Source organism: Drosophila melanogaster, chromosome X (genome assembly GCF_000001215.4).
Source record: "Drosophila melanogaster chromosome X".
In the NCBI taxonomy this organism is placed as follows: domain Eukaryota; kingdom Metazoa; phylum Arthropoda; class Insecta; order Diptera; family Drosophilidae; genus Drosophila; species Drosophila melanogaster.
Window position 1 is genome coordinate 8082568 of NC_004354.4, and position 19591 is coordinate 8102158.

General features: G+C 42.4%; 3 protein-coding genes and 1 non-coding gene across 9 annotated transcripts; 1 reads left to right on the forward strand and 3 right to left on the reverse strand.

Moving 5' to 3' along the window:
• Positions 1-1450: 1450 nt before the first annotated feature.
• Positions 1451-4646, reverse strand: CG2256 (uncharacterized protein). Its single transcript, NM_132209.2, has 5 exons — positions 4537-4646; positions 2309-2675; positions 2105-2228; positions 1691-2050; positions 1451-1635 (listed from the first exon to the last, which is right to left on the reverse strand). Exons 1-5 carry the CDS (start codon positions 4538-4540, stop codon positions 1516-1518), a joined length of 975 nt encoding a protein of 324 aa, NP_572437.2. The 5' UTR covers positions 4541-4646; the 3' UTR covers positions 1451-1515.
• Positions 1689-3198, forward strand: asRNA:CR45535 (antisense RNA:CR45535). Its single transcript, NR_123835.1, has 2 exons — positions 1689-2279; positions 2335-3198.
• A 330-nt stretch (positions 4647-4976) lies between the features above and the next one.
• Positions 4977-11497, reverse strand: UbcE2H (Ubiquitin conjugating enzyme E2H). 3 transcript variants are annotated; one of them, NM_167145.2, is made up of 2 exons: positions 11208-11497; positions 4977-7580 (listed from the first exon to the last, which is right to left on the reverse strand). In NM_167145.2, the coding sequence occupies exon 2, from the start codon at positions 7291-7293 to the stop codon at positions 6742-6744; it is 552 nt and encodes a 183-aa protein (NP_727233.1). In that variant the 5' UTR covers positions 7294-7580; positions 11208-11497; the 3' UTR covers positions 4977-6741. The 3 variants fall into 3 exon arrangements, with proteins under 3 accessions (NP_727233.1, NP_572438.1, NP_727234.1); NM_132210.3 differs by lacking the exon at positions 11208-11497 and adding an exon at positions 9394-9546 and having other exon boundaries at positions 5442-7580; NM_167146.2 differs by lacking the exon at positions 11208-11497 and adding an exon at positions 9358-9546 and having other exon boundaries at positions 5442-7580.
• A 185-nt stretch (positions 11498-11682) lies between these two features.
• CG2258 (uncharacterized protein) lies at positions 11683-19528 on the reverse strand. Of its 4 annotated transcripts, NM_206648.2 has the most exons (10): positions 19379-19528; positions 18520-19191; positions 16784-17049; positions 16574-16723; positions 15302-16501; positions 15046-15243; positions 14867-14975; positions 14595-14804; positions 14334-14506; positions 13476-14267 (listed from the first exon to the last, which is right to left on the reverse strand). In NM_206648.2, the coding sequence occupies exons 3-10, from the start codon at positions 16955-16957 to the stop codon at positions 14076-14078; spliced, it is 2406 nt and encodes an 801-aa protein (NP_996371.1). In that variant the 5' UTR covers positions 16958-17049; positions 18520-19191; positions 19379-19528; the 3' UTR covers positions 13476-14075. The 4 variants fall into 4 exon arrangements, with proteins under 4 accessions (NP_001285000.1, NP_996372.1, NP_996371.1 ...); NM_001298071.1 differs by lacking the exon at positions 19379-19528 and having other exon boundaries at positions 11683-14267; positions 18502-18887; NM_206649.2 differs by lacking the exons at positions 18520-19191; positions 19379-19528 and adding an exon at positions 17142-17504 and having other exon boundaries at positions 11683-14267.
• Between the last annotated feature and the right edge of the window lie 63 nt (positions 19529-19591).

Consider the following 19591-nt stretch of genomic DNA (forward strand, 5'->3'; position numbering starts at 1 on the left):
GATGCATTATTTTTCGATTGGAACATTGGGTCAAAGTATGGGACTCTCACCATATAGAGAGTCGGGCGAGTAGAGCCCAACCCATGAAGATAAGAATGGGATTCCTTGGGTTATTGGTAATACATTTATATGAGTGATCACTTCATCGGCGATATAACTAACGTTCAACGTTCATCCGCAATAGCAAACAGGCGCTTCTATATAATTAAGTATATTGCTAAGAATTTAATTATTCATAAACGACTGGTTTTTTTTTATATGGCACATATATATATTTTACAGCTGACAACACTAATGACTAATTAGAGACTTGTGCTACTAATATATTCACAATAGTTTCTCAAACTTTTAAATTGCAACCAGATCTATAAAGGGCGATTAATCTGATCTTAACTATATCTGCTATATCTGTTACTTATTTATGGTCAACGTCATGGGTGATACTTTGTTTGCAATTCCAAAGTAAGTGCATTAGCATTTATTACTTGTGTTAAATCGTTCTAGTTTGAATACTGAAAGCTTAGTAAAATATAAAAATTTTGTATATTAATATTGAGATGTAATGCCAAGTCAAGTTGATTAACATTATCTGCTCGCCTCTCCATCAAGGGCAGCATCTTCCTTTCCGGCTACTCGAACTTGGACGGACACCTTATAGCTGACATGCTGCACTCACTCATTCCGGTTCGCCGTCTATCCGATCCGATTCGAAACGATCCGGTCCACCTTCCATATGCCAGATGGAATGGAAGCCATCTATCTAGATATCGGTGGCTGGGTGGCGTAGTGCAACCCAATAAAACAAAACAATTTCGAATAGAAACAGGCTTTGGGCGTTGCGTTGCATGAATGCATTCAATAGATGAACAAGATTCGTGACAATTCGCTAGTCGGGCGGGCTTGTGTATCTGTATCTATGCGGCTATAGTTGTTCTGCTGTGGATGCGACTGGCTAATCGAATAAATTAGCTCGCATAACCAGACCGGTTGACTAGCTGACTAGCTGACTAACTGACTAACTGACTAACTGACTGATTGACTGACTGGCTGACTGTCTAACTGACTGGCTTATTGTTTCACCCGAGGCTTGCATAAATATGACGCCTTGGCGACTCATCCGCGGCATCCATCTCAATTCGCACCTTCATCTGGGGAATGATCCCAATGTGGATACGTGCCAATTACAGATTTGCGACTGCAAATTGCACCCCTGTCGTGGGTCGGGGTCACCACTAAGTCAACTAGCCAACGCAATTAGTCTTAACAGCATTCGCGAATCGGACCCGCTTTAAGTCTGGCTATTTGTAGGGATCACCAGTTCAGGTGGGATGCATAAACAAGTTCCACGCTATCGATCGTGCAAAGTATTGGCATTCATAACTAAACGTCTGATGATAAATGTACTAATGTACTGCACCATTAAAGACCGAAATATATGTATATTATGCATAAATTATTGATTAAAATTTTATTAATTACATTAATATAACAAATTCAAAGATATTTGGATGCTGATCACACCTGCAGCGTGGAGAAGAAGGAAACCACAGCGCTATCTGTGGGCAGACACTGGCCAAATGCCTCGATTAGCAATGGTTCCGCGGTGACCGTGCCCATAAAATCCTCCAGGGAGACCTGAAAACCAAATCATTATATCTGTAAGGAATTATACCACCACCAATCCATTCACCTTGCCGTCCTTGTCCAGGTCGAACTTCTTGAGCACAATCTCCACCAGATCCTTGACGCCCTCGTCGGGATCTTCGTCCTGCGGTTGTTTTATCAGGCAATTTCGCAGCAGCGTAAACATTTCATCCTTGGTGATGAAGCCATCCGTGTTCAGGTCGTAAACCCGGAAGCAAAAAGCCGCCCGTTCCGCCGGCGTGCCGCGCAGGAATGTTGAAAGTCCAATGAGCCAGCCCTCGAGGCGAAGGGGCAAACCCTCGTGGGCCTTGTCCCAGCTGCAGAAGATGCGCTCCATCAGGATCTCCTCGGTGACGATGTCGAAAGTGCTGTGCAACAGCTCGCGGAACACAATGCGATCGATGCCCTACGAAGAGTGGCGCTGAAACACCATTTCTTGACAGGATCTGTTCATAGTTACCTCCACGGCAGCATGTGGCTTGGCAATAGCTGCGCTCGAGGAGCTGGAGGCCAGCGTCTTGGCCGCATATTGACAATTTGATACCAGCTTGCGATAGATGCGGCACAACGCATCCAGCTCGTCCCTATTCGGGCGCCAAGTGGCACATACAGTTCATCATCGTACTCCAAATTATGTATGTATGTTTGTATGTAATTCACTCACTTCGTAAACCGCGTCTTCTTTCGCAGGCTGTCCAACAGCTTGGGATTCACTTTGCCGCTCAACTCATCCATCCTCCGTTGCCGCTGTTGCCGTTTGTTCTGCAAAGCAGCCGCGGCGGCCTTCGACTGTTGGTTGCTCGAGTTGCGCTTGCCGCTGGCAAGGAACACGGATACCGTTTTCAGTATCGTTTTGTTGGCATGTAGTGTGGATCTACCAACGCCAGTGGTGCCGCCAGTTGCTGTGGGTGCCGCTGCAACACCACCACCACCACCACCACCGCCTCCACCACTGCCAGCACCAGCCGTTGCCCCGCCATCCCGATTGGGTGTCGGTGTTGGCGAACGACCCTTGCCAGCGCCCGCCTTTCCTGCAACCCAAAAAAAAAATAAGGTTCAGCTTTACATGGGTGCGTGTCTCTGTCTTTGTGTTGGCCTGCTGCTGCTTTATGTGTCAAAGTCGACACGCTCACCCCCAAAACTCCTGGCGCCGAAATAAACTCCTCCTCCTTGGCGAGCTTAGCCAGCAAAGGCCCTTCAAGTGTGTGGATGTGGAGCAGAGCAAACAAAAGGCCTGAAATGCAAATGCGCCTCGCCAGAATCAAAACCATTCCCATACCCCCATTCACCCCATTCGCGGCCCATTCAAATGGGTAATAGCGTTCACATTCGGCTCATAAATTGTTTTAGCCGGCTATTTCGATTCGAAATACACTGAGCGAAACCAAAAGCTGAGAACTTAACTGCACCCCATCTGGTATACAAACCTCATATGCTTATGAGATTTACAATCCAAAGTATCTTACCATATCTCACATAAATTCATAACGATTGGACTAATATTATAGATATTATATGTACACAATCCCATTCAGTGATACTGATTGATACTTCTTTTTTGTCTAAGTGCACTCATTTACTGTTCTGCTCACTTTGATTTCAATCTACTCTGCCACCGAAGTCCTCCCTTCTCCGCTTTGTTGTTTCGTGTCTCCTTTGAGAAAAAATGTTATTATCTTGTGATTACCCATATAAGTGAAGGAGCAACATATGGGGTCCCGTCTGTCTATGTCTATGTCTATCCATCTGCGCCCCAGACACTATAATTTTATTAGCATTTTCATTTGCTCCACTTGGGGAGGGGGGGAACTGAGTTTTTGGGAATGGCAATGAAAGTGGATGTGGAAACGGGGAAGCGTGTTGGGTTCGGGCCACCGAGAACCGTTTGTCTAGACCCCCGATACCATGTATGTACGGCATACAGTTTCGTGTAATTTGTTGATATCGGTTGCCCGGTTGCCACACAAAACCTGCAACATGGGATCAAGCCCAAACCCAAACCCACACCCAAACTTGAGCGACCACCTCTGATGGGGCAACTAAATCAAACATCTTTGGACCTGGCAGTCCATCAACGGGTTGCACCCGACGCCTCCGCTCAAATAACTGCAACATATATCCCCAATTACATATGACAAAGGACCTTCTGGACGAGCTTGTTCCTCGCCTGTTCTTTTGGCCAATCCCTAGAAATGCCTCAGTCGCGATTTGCAAGCCAAGCGAAGGCATCATCTACTCCGGGCATGGACACGGATTCTATTGAGAAGTAATTTGAAACTCATTTTTAAATCAATCAGAAACTGGAGATGAATAATAAGTGAGCCCATAAACCATATACAATGGGTTATGTTATGAATCGAATTGCTGGTATATGTATACAAAAAAAACTGACACCGTTCTTAAGGCATTGCATAAATAAATATTTTCTATTGATTTTTACTGATACATTGCATTGCAGGCCAGTTGGTAGGAAAATATCGGCTTTTCCATGTGGACGCAATGTATGTAAATATGCAAGGATTACATCACAGATGGACGTGCCTGTGGACGGGCCACCCATTTTATAGCCTCATTCGTGGAATTTCAATGGACTTGAGGACCTTTTGAGGAGACATCCCACTCACTCCACCGTTATTTTGTTTTTTTTTTAAACCTCAAATGGAATTTCGCCTGCAGTGCCGACAAACAACTTGCGTTCAACTATTTCGCAGAATGGGGCACTTTGTTGGGGGCGCGCTGCAAAGTATGCTATGGCAATTGTCGAAACGCCAGGAGTAATTACTCCACACACACACAGACACAAAAGCGACGAGTACACACACACACACTCACAGAGAGAGAGAGACACGGAATGTTGTTGGTTTTTGTTTGATAGATCTTTAAAGTAGATACCCATGTTTCGCTGGCTTCTGGGCGCTTTAGCTGCTGCTGCTGTTGTTGTTGTTGTTGTTGTTTTGATTGCCCGATTAACTCCACGCAGGAGCGTTAAACCGTGTCCCTCGGCCCTTGGGCCACAACAAAAGGTAAAAAGGCGCTGAAGGAATCAACAAACGTGGCACTTTCCATCAGTTTCCAAGGCGTTGACAAACCCGCAGGCATTGTCAGTTGGACTAGGTAGGGAGCAGTGGAGCCAAGAAGCCAAGGAGAAAGCTTGGCCCATTGGAGGATATATGGGGCGGTGCCAGGCGAAGAACCAACAACTATTGACAAAACAAGGCCAAGAAACGGGCGTAACTTTCTTTTCTTTTCTTTTGTTTCCTTTTTTTATTTGTTAGATTTCACTTGTTTGTAACATGTTTTTTTTTAATTTTTTTTTTTTATATTTCTTTACTATTTTTACTCATTTTTTGTCCCACTCTCGTCCATGGGGTTTTATTTCCATCTGACTTCGATTGCTTGAATTACGTTTTAATTATTGTGTATCCTGATAGATATCGGCATATATATATATATATATATTTATATATGTATGTTGAGTGTGTGTGTGTGTGTCACTTATATACAACTATCAGATTACTCATTAATTCTGCTGTTAGACTTAGGCATAAGTATTGTTATAGTGTTAGTACATAGTACAGTAGATCGCTAATGTCTATATATCTGCACTTTCATTTGATTTCACTTAAGAACCCGCCTTCTAAAAATCACATCCTCATCAAAATTCCAACCCACCGGATGTTCTCCAATTCTCCATTTCTCCAATTTGATTAACAATTTTAAAAAGCGAGAACGAGGGAGAGAGATGACTAAGAGAGAGAGAGAGAGAGAGAGAGAACAATAAATCATGTAGTAAATGTGGTGTAAAGACAAAATGTATTATAATAAAAAAATATATGCTTTTGGCTTAAACACGGGTGACATAAGTTAGACATAAGAATTATTGCATTTAATTACACGATCAATTCGAATCCTATTTTAAAATATTACATAATAACCGTATAATAAGATTAATTAACAAGAAAAAGAACTGCAACGATTATTCCGTCTGTTCCACGCAATCGCCTCCATGCCTTTCCTCTAGGATTTGTCTTGGCTTTCTATTTCATTTCATTTAGTATCGATCGTATTCACCTTTTGATATATATTTTTTTTACTTTTCGGCAGAGAAAGTGCTGCTAAGTCTGATGATTTTCTGCGGTTTCCAAATATCTTAATACACATATACAGACAATAAAAAAAAATTCGCGCTTACAATTAAACGGAACAAAAACAAGACAAACATATAAAGTACACACTATTACATAAGAACAAATAATAATCCGCAGTTTTGCTGATCGATCGATCGTTCTAAGGTTTCCGTTCCTCTGGATTGCAAATTGGATAATTGGGTTATCGTCGTGTGGTATTTATATGTGGTGAGGGCATTCCAAAAACTTATGTTTGATGGTGGTATTTGTGTTTACGTTTTCTATCAACTTGTTAAACTCTAAAGAACGACGAGCATCGAAGTCTGTTTAATGCCAGATCAAGGCCAAAGCAATTTCTCGTCAAATTTCGCATTGCATGTGCACTTACTATAACCATTTAAATTGCGCTTGCATCTATGCTTTTATCTCTGCTATCTGTATTTTATCGGTTTTGTTTGTTTGTTTGTTTGTGTTTCTATTCTGTTTGTTTCTATTTTGCTCTTCCATCCGTTCCATTTTTTTTTTGTTACTGTGGTCTATATATCTGCTATGATCTGTTGCGATCGTTGCTCCAATCCGTTTTGTTATCAGCTACTGATGGCTAAACTAAGAGTTTTTAAATCTTGTTTTTCTTTCTGCTTACATTAGTGTATATATATATATATATTATGTATATATTTATATGTATCTGCGTGTGTGCGCTGATCATCACACGCCATCATCGAATCACTTTCTATCTTAAAATCCAATTATCATTTATCAATTATGTATATATATATATAGATATATATATATATATATTGTTGCTTTTTGTTCCATCGCCAACTGAAGGGGTATGGTGAAAGTATAAGTGAGTGTGTTTGTTTGGGGAAATTGGGTGGCAGGAAAATGGATTCTCGAAGCATTTGTATTAGGCTGTTGTCAGTGTTAGTGTTAGCGGTAGTTCCGTAGGCTGGCGGTCCAACCGATATTATAATTCCATGTCCCTGGCCTCATCCTCACTGTAGTCGGACATGCTCGACTCGCTGTCGCTGCTCTCCCGCTCCTGCTGCGCCGCCCGCAACGCGTCCTCGGTGGCATAGCGCTGCACATAGTCGGCCACCTTGCGATGATACTCCTCCGGCTCGTGCAGGTACAATGCGGCCGCATCCCGATTGAGCGGATCGACCGGATTGGGATATGTGAGCAGCTGCGGCAAGAACGATTCAAATATGTTCGATAGATCGTACAACGCCGTCCAGGCCTGATTGATAACATCCAGGCACACCGTACCCGAGGATTCGTCAATGTTCGGATGGTAGATCTTGTTCACAAAACCAATGCTCGGTGACTTGAAGGGATAGTTGTCGGGCAGGTAGACGCGCACCTTCCACACGCCGCCCTCGTAGGGCGTCTCCGTTGGACCGAAGAACTTGACGTGGAACTCGTTGAGGCCTCCCAGGATGGTCACCTCGTGCTTTGATTCGATCAGCTTGATCACATCGTTGTCCATGCGTCGCTTTCCGGCACTGGGCGAGGACATTTTGTTGGTTTATTTGGGATTGTAGTTGCCTGGCTTTTGATTTGATTGGTTTGGTTTGATTTGATTTGGTTTTGGAGTGGTCGTCTCCTCGTTGTTTTTCACTAAGGCTAAGGCGGTGTTATCTTTGTTATCTATAAGTTGTATGCTTAATGTTGTTCCTTTGAAATATTGCTATTGAGTTACATCCGCTATCCGCTTCCGGTTGCCCAGCTGCTGCTCCGCCAGCCACGAACTGCTCCGCATTCGTCAACTCTCACTGGCACCGTCCAGAGCAAAACGGGAGCTGCCTGCAATGGCAATTAATGGACACAAGGATAAGCAAGGATATTCAAATTAGAGATAGGTCAGGTGGTGTCATCTATAGCATAGAGACATCAACTTAAGGAAGTATTGGGATGTTACTTGAATACCTATTTACAATTTTGCTTTCTAAGTTTATAGTTTTTCAGACGTTATGGAGTTAAAAATATAGATAGGATATTTTTAAGGAATAAATATATTAAATTTTAAAGTGTTCCTAACATTTCTAATTTTATCCTTTTTTATAAGATGTTCTCTAAAAATGCACATTTAATTACTGGTAATTTTATCACGCAAAAGTTTAACTTAGCCAATTGGGACTGTGGCGCCAAGTCAGGGGATATGATCTGGAGGAGGTCGAGTTACCTTCTGAGTTATCTATGTCCCGTATATATATTTATATTCATGGTTATGTAGGTCACCAGCGAATCTCTTGCTCTCGCACACATACATAGAGAACATGCACATGCATACTTGGCCTAAATGAGGAAACTATGTCAGCAATCTGTGACGTCGTCGCCCAAATCCACCCACTACCACTCCCGCTTTCTCTCTCCAGCTCTCTCACTCTCATTGCCATTTGCAAAAATCGCCGTCCTTCGAAACGGATTTCAGCGGACTTTTGCTGCATACTTTCGGGATACCGTTATGCTCTATTCCCCTCCCCTCCACAGACTCTTTCATCCTTTCTCTCACCACTCACTTGCTCTTGGCGATTTCGTTTCAATTTCAATTCCGTTTCCCGTTTCGGTGGGTGAGGGCTTTTGTGCTAGTTGGTTGGTTGGGTGGCTGTTGTTTTCAAACAAGCTCAGCTGTTTAATGTTGTTGCTCAAAAGTCACGGAGCACTGCCAGAGAGAGAGAGAGAGAGAGCCAGAAAGAGAGTAGAAGAGGGGCAGCCCCACCGCAATCTTGAAATCAACAAATGTACAGTGGGGATGTGAGAAACATGAGCAGATCGATCAGCAACGTAAATCAAACGAACGTTACGGAATTATGAAAACTGTTACACAAATTTCAGGAAAAATAAAATTTTCAAATTATAATATATTCTTTCTGAATATATCGCTTTACCCCACTGTGCCCCATTCTATGGCTCTCCCTCTCTCTTCACCACTCTTCTACGCTTTGGGATGAGCTAATTCTGCTGTTACTGCTGTTACTCTCTTGTACTTTGTCAAGTGTTTGTATGTGATTGTATGTTTCTGTGTGTGTGTGTGTGTGTGTGTGCGCTGGCTCCCCTATCGCCCCCTATCTCTTTTTTTCCTTATGGCCACCACATATCAAAAATCTTTCCGTTTCTGTCTTTCTGTCACGGTTTGGCTTCGTTAGTTTAACAAATTGTGAAATTCTCTTTCGATTTCTGTGTGGAGAAGCATTACTGTGCCTGTTGTTTTTGCTTTTTATTGGCCTTACTGTACGCAATAAGCGAAGTAATACTGTCTCTCGTCGCTGTCGCTGTTGTTGCCTTTGCATTGCATTGCTTTTGTGCAAGACTCTTGAGTGGAAGTGGAAGTGTGCGTGTGTACTTGTGATGCCACCACATGGAAGATCACCAAGCAACCAAGTCAGCAGCAGCAACATCAATAATAAACAAACAAAATAATAAAAGTCAGCTGCAATTTGATGCTTTTGTTGTTGTCTCTTGGAGGTGGAATTCTTTTCACTCTTTATGAATGTCTTCATTTATAATATCACCATTGGCATCACCGTTAAATAATCACACACTTATTAAATATTTAAATTTAAACTTTTTGCAAATATACCTATATAAGACGGATTTTTGTGACTTTGTTATTTACTTGCAACTATTGTTGTGGTTTTTGGTGATGATGTTTTTAGTTGTTGCTGGCCCTCCGTCTCCCCTATCCACATATATCAGCCTACATATGTGTGTGTTTTCGTTTTCGCTCGTTTTGTTGTCTACTTCAACTAGTTACTGAAAATTAACTGGCAACAGAGTTTCGAGCCCCCAAAGCAGAAAGCAGAAAGCAGCGCACGTTGGAGCTCACGAGCATCTGACGGCGACAGCGACGCCAGCATAAAGCAGAGAGCGACAATCGGGAGAGCAAGCGCAAAAGAGAGAAGGTTGGTGGGGGCTGACGGGTGGAAGAAGAGGGACGAGGGAGAGAGAGATTGCTGAGTGCAGTACACGGGAAAAACTAAACTGCGATTCAATTTCAAATTAGAAATATATTTGCGTATGGCAGCTCCAAACACTTAATGAGTACTTAAATAAAGGCAATATAATTATAAAAAAGTAATAAAATAGTTACCAAATTCCTCATATAAACATATTGAAAACGGTGAAATAGAAACAAAATGTAGTCTGCCGAATATATTGCATACTTCAAGGCAAAACCAGATGGTAAATGGAATAAATTTGTTAGCTTCTTTACGTTAAATTTTTAACTTCTTATGTGGCTCTTTTTTCTTAGTGTAATGGACCCCCTTCAAAGGAAAATCATAATAACAAAGCGATGAGCAACAACAAATTGGACGAAGAGAGCCCCTAAAGTAAAGCAAAGCAAAGCAAAGAAAAGCTATAATCAAGGACAGCGACAGCTGTGAAATGCAGCAAAGGCAAAGCAAAGCCAGAAAAACAAGAAGCTAGAGAAAGAAATGAAACGGGAAATGGTAATAGGAGGGGGAGTGGGCTGAAAGGGTAGAGAGACGGGAGAGGCTAAAAAGCCGAAGTGGCGATGCCCTTCAAAATTGCACACATGTCACTGCCTTAGTGTGTGCGTGTGGAGCCTAGCAACAAAATATATACAAATACACATGCCAAAAGCAAATGAAGGAGGAGATTTAACGAGGTCAAATGCAACGGTTAAGCGAAAGGTTCGAAAGCAAACTCAAAATCAAAGTCAAAAATTAGGAAGACGTCTTAGTGGATTTCGTTTTTCGTGTTTTTGCAACCTCCCCCCACACATGCATAATGGGTCATTGACTGCACATGTGTGTGTGTGTACGCTTGTGTGGGGGAGGGGCAGAAAATGGTAGCAAATTGTTGTTGATGTAAAAGCATTCAATTTATTACTCAGCTTTAAAGCGCACATTTAATTGTTCGTGCTGATAAGACTTTTGAAACGCAAAACAGGGGGAGAATCGAAAACACAACGCAATAAGCAGGCCAAAAGCAAAGTGCGTAGTTTTCGGGTAGGTGGGGTAGGGTGGTGTGCAAAAGGGATGGCAATAGCACAACAAAGAAAATATTGCAACTAAGCTAACGGGGGAAGTTATAGAGATCCACATGTATATGTATATGTACAAATGCACGTTCTCAGCTTAGGGCTCCCGACTAACGGCGAATTGCTGGAAACAGAGGTAAATATGTATGTGGCGATTGGAAGTTTGATTTTGAATTCAAGGCAGCAGAATGCGAAATTAGAGAGAGAGGGCGATGGGGATTGCGGGCGCCAAAGAGAGATGGAAAACATTCACAGCTGTGCGGGGGTCAAACTGCTATTGTTGTTGTTGTTCGTCTATGGCTGATGATGTTGTTGTCGCACTCTCCCACACACACACACACTCGCAAATATCCGGGATATATTTTAAATATAAAGTAATTCTATTTTTCATCAAACAATTATGCATACACACACATATTCTGTACCTTTTTATTTTGATTTCTCTCGGTGTGTGTATATTTGCAGTTGCCTCCCGTTTTAGTTGTATTGTTGTTATTGTTGCTCGTGGGTGGTGTTATTGTGGACTGACGGTCGCCGTCGATTCTTACGCTTCGATACTTCTCCACATTTCCGTTTAATCACCGTGATTCCCTGTGCATTTTCCTAGATACTTCGTGTCTAATTACTTAATTAATTTTGTTTTGTTTTCCGGAATATGAAAGACTTGGAAAATTTGTAGTGTGACCAGCGCCTGCAGAGTGTGACCATTGATGACCGTTAAAATATACCGCAAGATTCTCAAAATATACCACTGAACAAAAGTGGTTCAAAGCTTCAATGGCCACAAGTCGAGTTTCAAACCTAAATTATTCTGCGTACAATTTTCAAAAAAAATCAGCTTTCAGAATTTGAAATTTAAACTCGTTGAATGTATACTTGAATTTTTGCATTTATTATTTTCATCTCTTACAATTGTAATTTCGTTCCGTTACATTTTGAATGCGTTTATTAAAACTTGTAATTTGTTTGGTTTTCTGTATTTAGGATCTCTATTTCGTGTTAAAAAATGAGAGGATAACAATCTTTTAAATTAGCTCTATTTGCTTGACGTAAAACGTGTTTGTTTTTGTTAACGTAGTACTTTTAAACATCAATTGTTTTTATTGCAGCTTCGTTTACTCTTTGCCTTATTGTTTTTATTTATTTCTTTTATTTTTCTTGCAAATACCGAGAGTGTTATTTAAATTCAAAATCGAAAGGTACAATTCGTGGCTAATATTGGTTTTAGTTTCTGATTTAGTTTAGTTTTTAACTGTTTGTAAATACTCCTATTCGTTATGAAACTTGGCAAATTAAATTCGTTCATGAATCAGCGCAGCTTGTCTCAATTTTAATATTAATTTAAAAATTAGATCCATACAGGGGTTTTTAAATAGATCTTTTAATATTATGCTCATGCGTTTTGATTAAAATTGGTTTCTTAAACAATATAACAATGGGAATCTCTAAAACTTAAATCAAATTGGATCGCAATGGTTTTAAGGGGGGAAACCACAATAGAAATTTATGGCAAAATGTTGAATTTTATAATTACGTTAACTTTTACTTCAATTCAGGCTGAGGCGAATTTTCAATTTTTTCCTAAGCTATAGGCAGTGTTTTCTAAACCACTTTTCGTTAACTGAAGGGGGTGAAAACTTAAAAGGGTATTGCTTTTTTAAAGTGGAATGATATCAAGATTTCTATACTACGTTTAAGGTAACCAAATCCAATGAAGAATATATATCATATGTGGTTTCCGCCCTCTAATTTTGTTTCATTACTAATCTGGTCTAAAATGTTAATTTTCATTTGAGCTTCGTTGTTTTAACTTTTAAGATTTATAACTGTGACGTAACAATAACAAAGATAGGCCATTGAAATCTGTCCAAAACTCTTTATGTTGTTATCTTGTTGGCTGTATGTGTTTATATAGAGATAGATATAACTTATCCCAGCGGATCGTGCTATCAGAAATAAATACAATATTCCTGCTTTGAAACTAGATTGAGAGGTCCTAGGCCTCTTCGAATCTAACTACTAAATAACATAACAAATACAATAGAGTTGCCTTAAAATTAAAATTTAAAATTATGGATCTTTTCGTTGGATCCGCTGGGAATTTTGTGTTGTTATTTTTTCTTGATAAATAGTGAGAGATATATAGAGAAAATGTGGCTGGTTTGCTGGAGGTTAAAACCCTATAGTTCAGAAAGAAAAGGTATTAACAAGTATTACAAAAAAAAATAAAACTGGTACTGCAATAATTTGTTTTAATATAATTCGGAATTCTGTATACCTTCAAAATGCAAGTGCCACAGTGTGTTCGTGTCTTTTAGTGAGTGAGAAATGCAAATGGTTGTCCTAACTTTCAATGCTCTTGCATAGTTAATTATTTTCAATTTCCAGCCTCCTTAGCCTCCAATTAATAAGTATTTGAGCTTTAACAATTGTCAATGATTTCCTGTTCGGCTTAGTTCTCCATCTCATAGATTATATAAACAAATTTAACATTATATGCTCGTTACATTCGAATCGATTTGGATTTTGCTAGCTGCAAATACTGCGATCATACATCGTTAATATATCAATTGTTTACTTGTAGATTGCAATTAACGTTTCATTCGCATTCGCCATGAATGTATATTTTCATTATAGGTGTATAATTAGGCTATAAATATTATATTCCTCGAAAGATTTCATTCTTTCTTATGCTTCCATCTTCTTTTGTTTTGTCAAAATTTTGAATTCCAAACAAATGGGCAATTGGAACTATAAAAATTTAAAAGTGAGGCTAATCTCTGACTCTGCTTCTGGCTAAAATTGTCCCTGGCTAAATTCTAAATTAGTGAAATCATCCTAAACAGGGGATAATTTAGTGTTAGACTATATGGGCTATAGGCTATAGCTTCATTTCTTTCGCCTAGATCGCTAGATTGGGTTATCATCTCTATGAGGTTGCATCTACTCCACATGCAACTAGTACATTTGTCCTGCTTACAGACTATGTTCATAAGATATATGTAGAGTCGCGTGTGTGCTCCCTTTCGATCCGGCATGGATCGAAATGCATTCTTTTCAATATTTGACTTTTTTTTTTGACGAGGGCTATCCTAGACCGAAACGCTAAAACAAACGCATAACAAATGCACTGATCAAACTTGAAATTATTTGAGATTTTAAGGTTTGGCTCGCTTTCAACGGCTCGCCTCACTAGCAACGCTTTACAATTTTGGTTTCCCTCCGTGTTTTTTGTTCTTTTTTTTTTTGGTTTGGGCTTTTGTTGTTGTTTTGGTATACGTATCCAATAATCCTTAGGCCTTGAACAGCTGCGGAAATTCGTTCGCTATTTCCCGCACCAGCTGCTGATCGGAGGCACTGCACTCGGTCTCCTCGCAGAAGATGCGCGTGAAGATCTTCATGAGATCATGCTTGCGATGCTGGTGCTCCTGATAGTTCGTATTGCGCAGGATGCGTCGGCAAAGCTCCAAGTAGCATGGTCGCGTCTGAAACCAAATTAAAGTGTACTTAGTAGGGAGCACTATAGTTGCATTGACTTTTGGCGGACTCACCGTACTGCCGGCATCCAAATCGGATAGCTGGCGAACCACTATATCGATAAGCACCTTGATGTCATTCGTGTAGAACATGCCCGCCGTATCCGGATGGCTGAATATGTCGATAAACATTCGCAGCACCGTGTTCATATGCTCGTTGGGATGCTTGAGCAAGCGTGTGGGATCATCTGGTTAGAATTCAAGAAGAAATCGATCCAATTTACATGCTTATGTTTTGTAGTTAATTAAAAAGTATGCTTAAAATTGAAAACTTACCCTCTCGATTGAGCAAAAGTAGCAACTTCTCCGTAAACACTTTGGCGGATGGCAGATTCTGCATACCTTCGATGATGACATTATAGGTATGTTCGCTAAATTGCTGATTGAAGGCCAAGATCAAGGCAATGACCATGTCCACCAAGACCTCCGGATTATTGCCCTCGACGATTTCCAGTAGGAAGCTGGCAAAATGTACGCCCAAATAATCTATAATAGACATCAAAGTATAAGCATGCAACTATTGGTTAATAAGTTAAGATAGCTTTTACCCTGATGATTAACCGGCATGGGCTGTCCAAGTGAGAAGATAATAGTGAGCATCTTGACCAGCTGCTTGAAGCGATCCAGATTGGAGAAGTGCGTCTTCATGTCCTCGACCTGAAAGTTAAGTATGTTAAGTTCTAAACTTAGAAAACCATTAGGTGGCACAATCTGAGCTCCTGCTTACAATCTCCAATGGCAGCACCGAGGTCAGCAATATGTCCACAATGATATAGTCCAGATGGCAAGCGGCCGTAAAGGTCTTAAGCAGCAGTCGCTTGATGGACCAGCGCGTCTCCATCTGATAGTACTGCACCAGATTGATAAACATCTGGTACTGATCGCAGGACATCTCGTAGCAACTGATGCTCTCATCAGCATTGATCTGTAAGGAGTGATATAAGTTTAAGATTTAAAGTTACAAAAAAAAAACTAGTTCCTACCAAAATCTCAACAAGCTCCTCAAGGAACTGAATGATGTCCTCCTCATCCTCGTAGAGCATCCAAGTGCGTTGCTCCGTATCGTTCTTGCAGTCCGCCAGCTGGGCAAAGAGATACTGCAAGCGCTTGGCGTCGTGCGTAATGCCCAGCAGCTCCTTGGGCGTGGCCACTTTGCCAGTGACATGAACGGCCACCGCCTCCAGGTACGGATTGATGGCACCGTTGTACAGCTGCTCCAGGCTGGTCAGCACCACGCGCAATGCTTCACAGGAGAGATCGAAGCTGAGGTTGGTGTTCCGCCGCAGGGCGTCCACAATCTGATATACATCCGATGACTCAACCTTCAACTGGCCTCCTCCTGTGGCACCCTCCTCGATTCTGCCCAGGCTCAGGCCGCGCTGTCGATGCGACGGACTGTCGATGCTGTCCAGCGCCTGGCTATTATCCGCACTATCTCCGTTGGCCGGGCAACCGTCGTCACTTTGCACGGCGCTGGCATCATCCGACTTGTCCGGCGCACTGTCCGCTTCCTCCTGCTGCAGCTCCTGATGCAGGGCTGTGGCACTACCGTTGGCCTTGCCGTTGCCGCCGTTGCTGCGCAAAGCTGAGGCCGAGGCAGATGCGGAAATGGACGCCGAGGCAGTGCTCCCATTTTGCGGCTTATGCTGCTGGCTGGTGCTCATTTGGCTGGTCTCCTTGTATGTGGTGACCACATCTTCGCTGGTCGTCGTAGTGGTCGTTGTCGTCTCCGAGGGCTCCGACGTAATGCTATTGTCCTGCGCGACATCACCGCCGGTGGCCGCTTTGCTCGTTGATGCCGCAGTGGGTGTGGCCGATGCTGCCGATGGCGAGGGAGCTGGTGCTGGCGGTGCTGGGAGCGGCTGTTGCTGCTGCGGCGTCTGGATGGTGCAGCTGCTGCCCTGGAACTGCATGCTGCCCATGCTGGGCGATTCGATCATGCCCTGATTCTGGGGCAGGCCGCACGATGAGCCCACCGCTGGACTTGACATGCTCTTCTTGCTCATGTCCAAACGCTGGGAGCCAACGCTGCCGCCGCTGGGCGGCGGACTGTGCTGCCTGTGCTGGGAATGAAGCTGCGTCTGGGATTGGGTGGGATGGGGATGCGAGTGCCGGTGGCTACCCTTGTCACTGTAGCTGTGTGAATAGGAAAGCGAGGAGTCACCGTCGCGCTCGGAACTCTCCTGCAAGATAGGAGGGGAGATAGGTCATCAATAACATTCATTTGGCCATACGAGTAGTTAGAATCTACCCACCGCATACAGACGCTCCATGGTGTGCTTCTTCTCGCGCAGCCTGTCCAGCAGTTCGTCCTTGGACATGATGCCATTGATCTCATGGTCCGTGCACTTCTCCAGCGATTCTATCGAGGAGTTCAGAAAGCTGATGAGAAAGTCGTGCTCCACCTGTCAAAATTTGCATATGTTTAGTAATCCTTTTAGCCACTAGTGAGCGATGTACTCCACCTTAATCTTCATTACGTAATTGGAGGGCACAAAGCCAATGTTGCCTTTCATGCTGACAACCTGCCACCAATTGCGCTGGCGGGCGGACGTCTGGTAAAGGATGAAGTACTCGCCCTCATCGAAGCTGATGGTCTTCGGATAGACCGCCTGGAAGTCGTACAGAGCCTTGAGCATCTCGATGCCGATGCCTAAACCGATGTCGTTGCCACCTCCTCCACTGGGAACACTTGCTCCTCCACCAGGGCCACCTCCTGCCGCTGCCTCTGCTAAAATAAAAAGAATTAAATCGAAACGGATTGATTTTAAGTGATTTTCAAAGCTGGAAAATTTGAAAAACTTTAAGGGCGTCGACACTCACACAAGCACACGGGGAAAAACTGCAGCAGGCGCTAAAAAAAAAAGTTAAGTTCACTGCCGAGGGCCAAACTGCGGACTGACGGCACTGGCTACACTCTTATTGATGCTCCAAAATGTTTTTTCGTGCCACTAAACTGGACTGCAGCGAACTGCTGAGTTCCGCAGGATTCGCACGGAGCCGTCAAAGAGGATACTCCTCGTGCTGGTGGAATTTTTAATGGAGCACCCCCACACAGGAAGAGGAAAATGCAATTTTCATATTTCACTTGCGCTCGCTCACTCGCTCGCTCTTCCTGCCTTTCCCGTTTCTGCTTTGTGCGCTGCTTTTAGGTCCTGCAACAACGCCTTGCGCTTTTGATCCTTTTCAGCTTACATTGTTTTCCCCACAAACACAAACACGCCAGAGAGAGCCACGTGGCTTCTGCGCTCTCTACGCTCCACGCTACACTGAAAAAAGCACAAAGTGCATTCAATTTATACACTATTTTGAACAGTTTAGAGAGAAAGGTACGTGTTCAAGTCCAACTTCTGTCCTAAGAACTTTTACATATATTTAAAAACAAATTTAGATTTTTTTTAAATTTAAATTTTCTTTGGGTGCCTATTTTATTGCTTTGTGTGAAAATCTCAACACGAGCAAATCCGTTTCAAAACACAGCGCCCCCTCCACTGCCCCGCCCACTCGTGCTTTCTCTCTCCACGCGCGCGCATTTCCCTCTCTCTCTCTCTCTCTATCTTTCTCTCACACTTTTTTCTCGCAGGATATCCGTGCAAGAGTGAACCGGTTCATAAATAAGCCAGTGAATAGCGGTACAAATAACAGTAATATTTGTGGCCCACATTTGTGGTTTTAATATAATGCATGCATTAAATCTTCACAAATATCTTTATGTATATTAATTTTTAATAAAGCTACAATACTAATGGACGTTTTCAAAGTTAGGCTTTTCGCACTTTTTCAAATATTTTGCGGTTAATAAAACCTAAAATGAACTAGATCATTTGCTTTAAGTACTTCAAAATCAACTACTTTTCAAAATTTACTATAAACAAGTGTTGTGTAGTTACAAATTACAAAGGATAGTAATAGATGTACAGGACTGTTCTAAAGAAAACCTTGTATTTCCTATAGGACTGCCCCAAAAGAAATCTTATTGGACATCCAATAGGACCGAAGGCCCCTCTGTCGCCGATGATTCACCTGGTGAATGCTCTCGAATGCAAAGTGATTTTCGGAACTGCAGGGCTGCTGTACTCACTCACGCACACAAGGACACGCGGTGAATGGGTGTAATGTATGGAAATGCGACAATGGGCACAACACAAAAAGGATGCAATGAGAATGTGCCCCGCTCACTTACCCATGTTGTTGGGCGCACCTTTTACCGTAATTGCGTTTGTCGGTTGCTGTTGTTGTAGTCGCTATTGCTGCTGTTGTCTTCTTCCTGTTGTTTCCTGTCTCAGACGTCAGCTATCCTTCGTCCTGCGCCCTCCCGCACATCCGCTGTTGGCGTCCAGGAGCCAAGGACGTTTGCATATGTGTGTGTGTGTGTGTGGATGTGTGTGCTTTATGTTGCCTTCCGACGATGGGCGTGTTTGCTGCTCCTCTCTTTTGTGCTTTCGATGTCCTTTTGAAGGCGACACAGCTAGTTCCGCTGCTCCATCACTTGTTGTTGTTCCCTTTGGCCGCAGCACGCGAATGAGAAGCTCACTTGATTAATTCCAATGATGCGAGATGCGAAATGCAATGGGCGATGCGAGAAGGGTGATGCTGCTCCTCTCCTGGCAAAATGCGATGCACTTGTTTTATGTCTCTTTTGCTCTCCTGTCTATTTGTCTGTCGCCGGGGAGGGGCGATGGTCGGAAAGGGAATTCTTGTGGGGGGCGGTGATCACTCGATAAGGCGAAACTTTAGCAACAAGAAGTGTTGCAATTGTATTAACATTTTCTTGAATGTTAACAGTTTAAAAACCGCACTCACTCTTTGGCAATTGTTTAGTTTTCAAAATTTATTTAAATAAATACTTGTTATGCGCTTTAAAGAGAGAGCACTGTATCTAAAAAGTATGAGCGACAAATTGTTGTTGCACAGATATACATATGTGTTTACAACAACAACAATAACAAACTATTCCACACCCAAAAAAAAGCCGCAAGCTAACACACACGCGCACAAGGGTTAACGGCGTTTAGAGTTTGTTTATATATTGTTTTAAACAAGCCACGAATAACACTAACCAAAATTTGAGCACATCCAAGTGGCGTTAACTAAGTTTTCACCATTTTACCAAACAAAGACAGCGGGATCAACAAACAAAAATTATCCAATCACTTGTTTTTATTTCCTATTTGCTCTTCTCCTTTTAATGTAGAGGTGGGGCATGCCGGCCTGTTATCGTTATCGATATCAGATATATGTGGGCTGCCAACTTGGCGCTAGAATTTAAATGT

Coding starts and splice junctions, on each gene's coding strand:
- CG2256 (NM_132209.2), bottom strand. Junction 2,051..2,104: donor AGCCACATGCTGCCGTGGAG/GTAACTATGAAC, acceptor CACTCTTCGTAG/GGCATCGATCGCATTGTGTT. Junction 1,636..1,690: donor ACCTGGACAAGGACGGCAAG/GTGAATGGATTG, acceptor TTTGGTTTTCAG/GTCTCCCTGGAGGATTTTAT.
- UbcE2H (NM_167145.2), bottom strand. CDS start 7,293: ATGTCCTCGCCCAGTGCCGGAAAGCGACGCATGGACAACGATGTGATC.
- CG2258 (NM_001298071.1), bottom strand. CDS start 16,957: ATGCTCAAGGCTCTGTACGACTTCCAGGCGGTCTATCCGAAGACCATC. Junction 14,507..14,594: donor ACTTTTGCTCAATCGAGAGG/GTAAGTTTTCAA, acceptor AATTCTAACCAG/ATGATCCCACACGCTTGCTC. Junction 14,268..14,333: donor ATTTGGATGCCGGCAGTACG/GTGAGTCCGCCA, acceptor ATTTGGTTTCAG/ACGCGACCATGCTACTTGGA.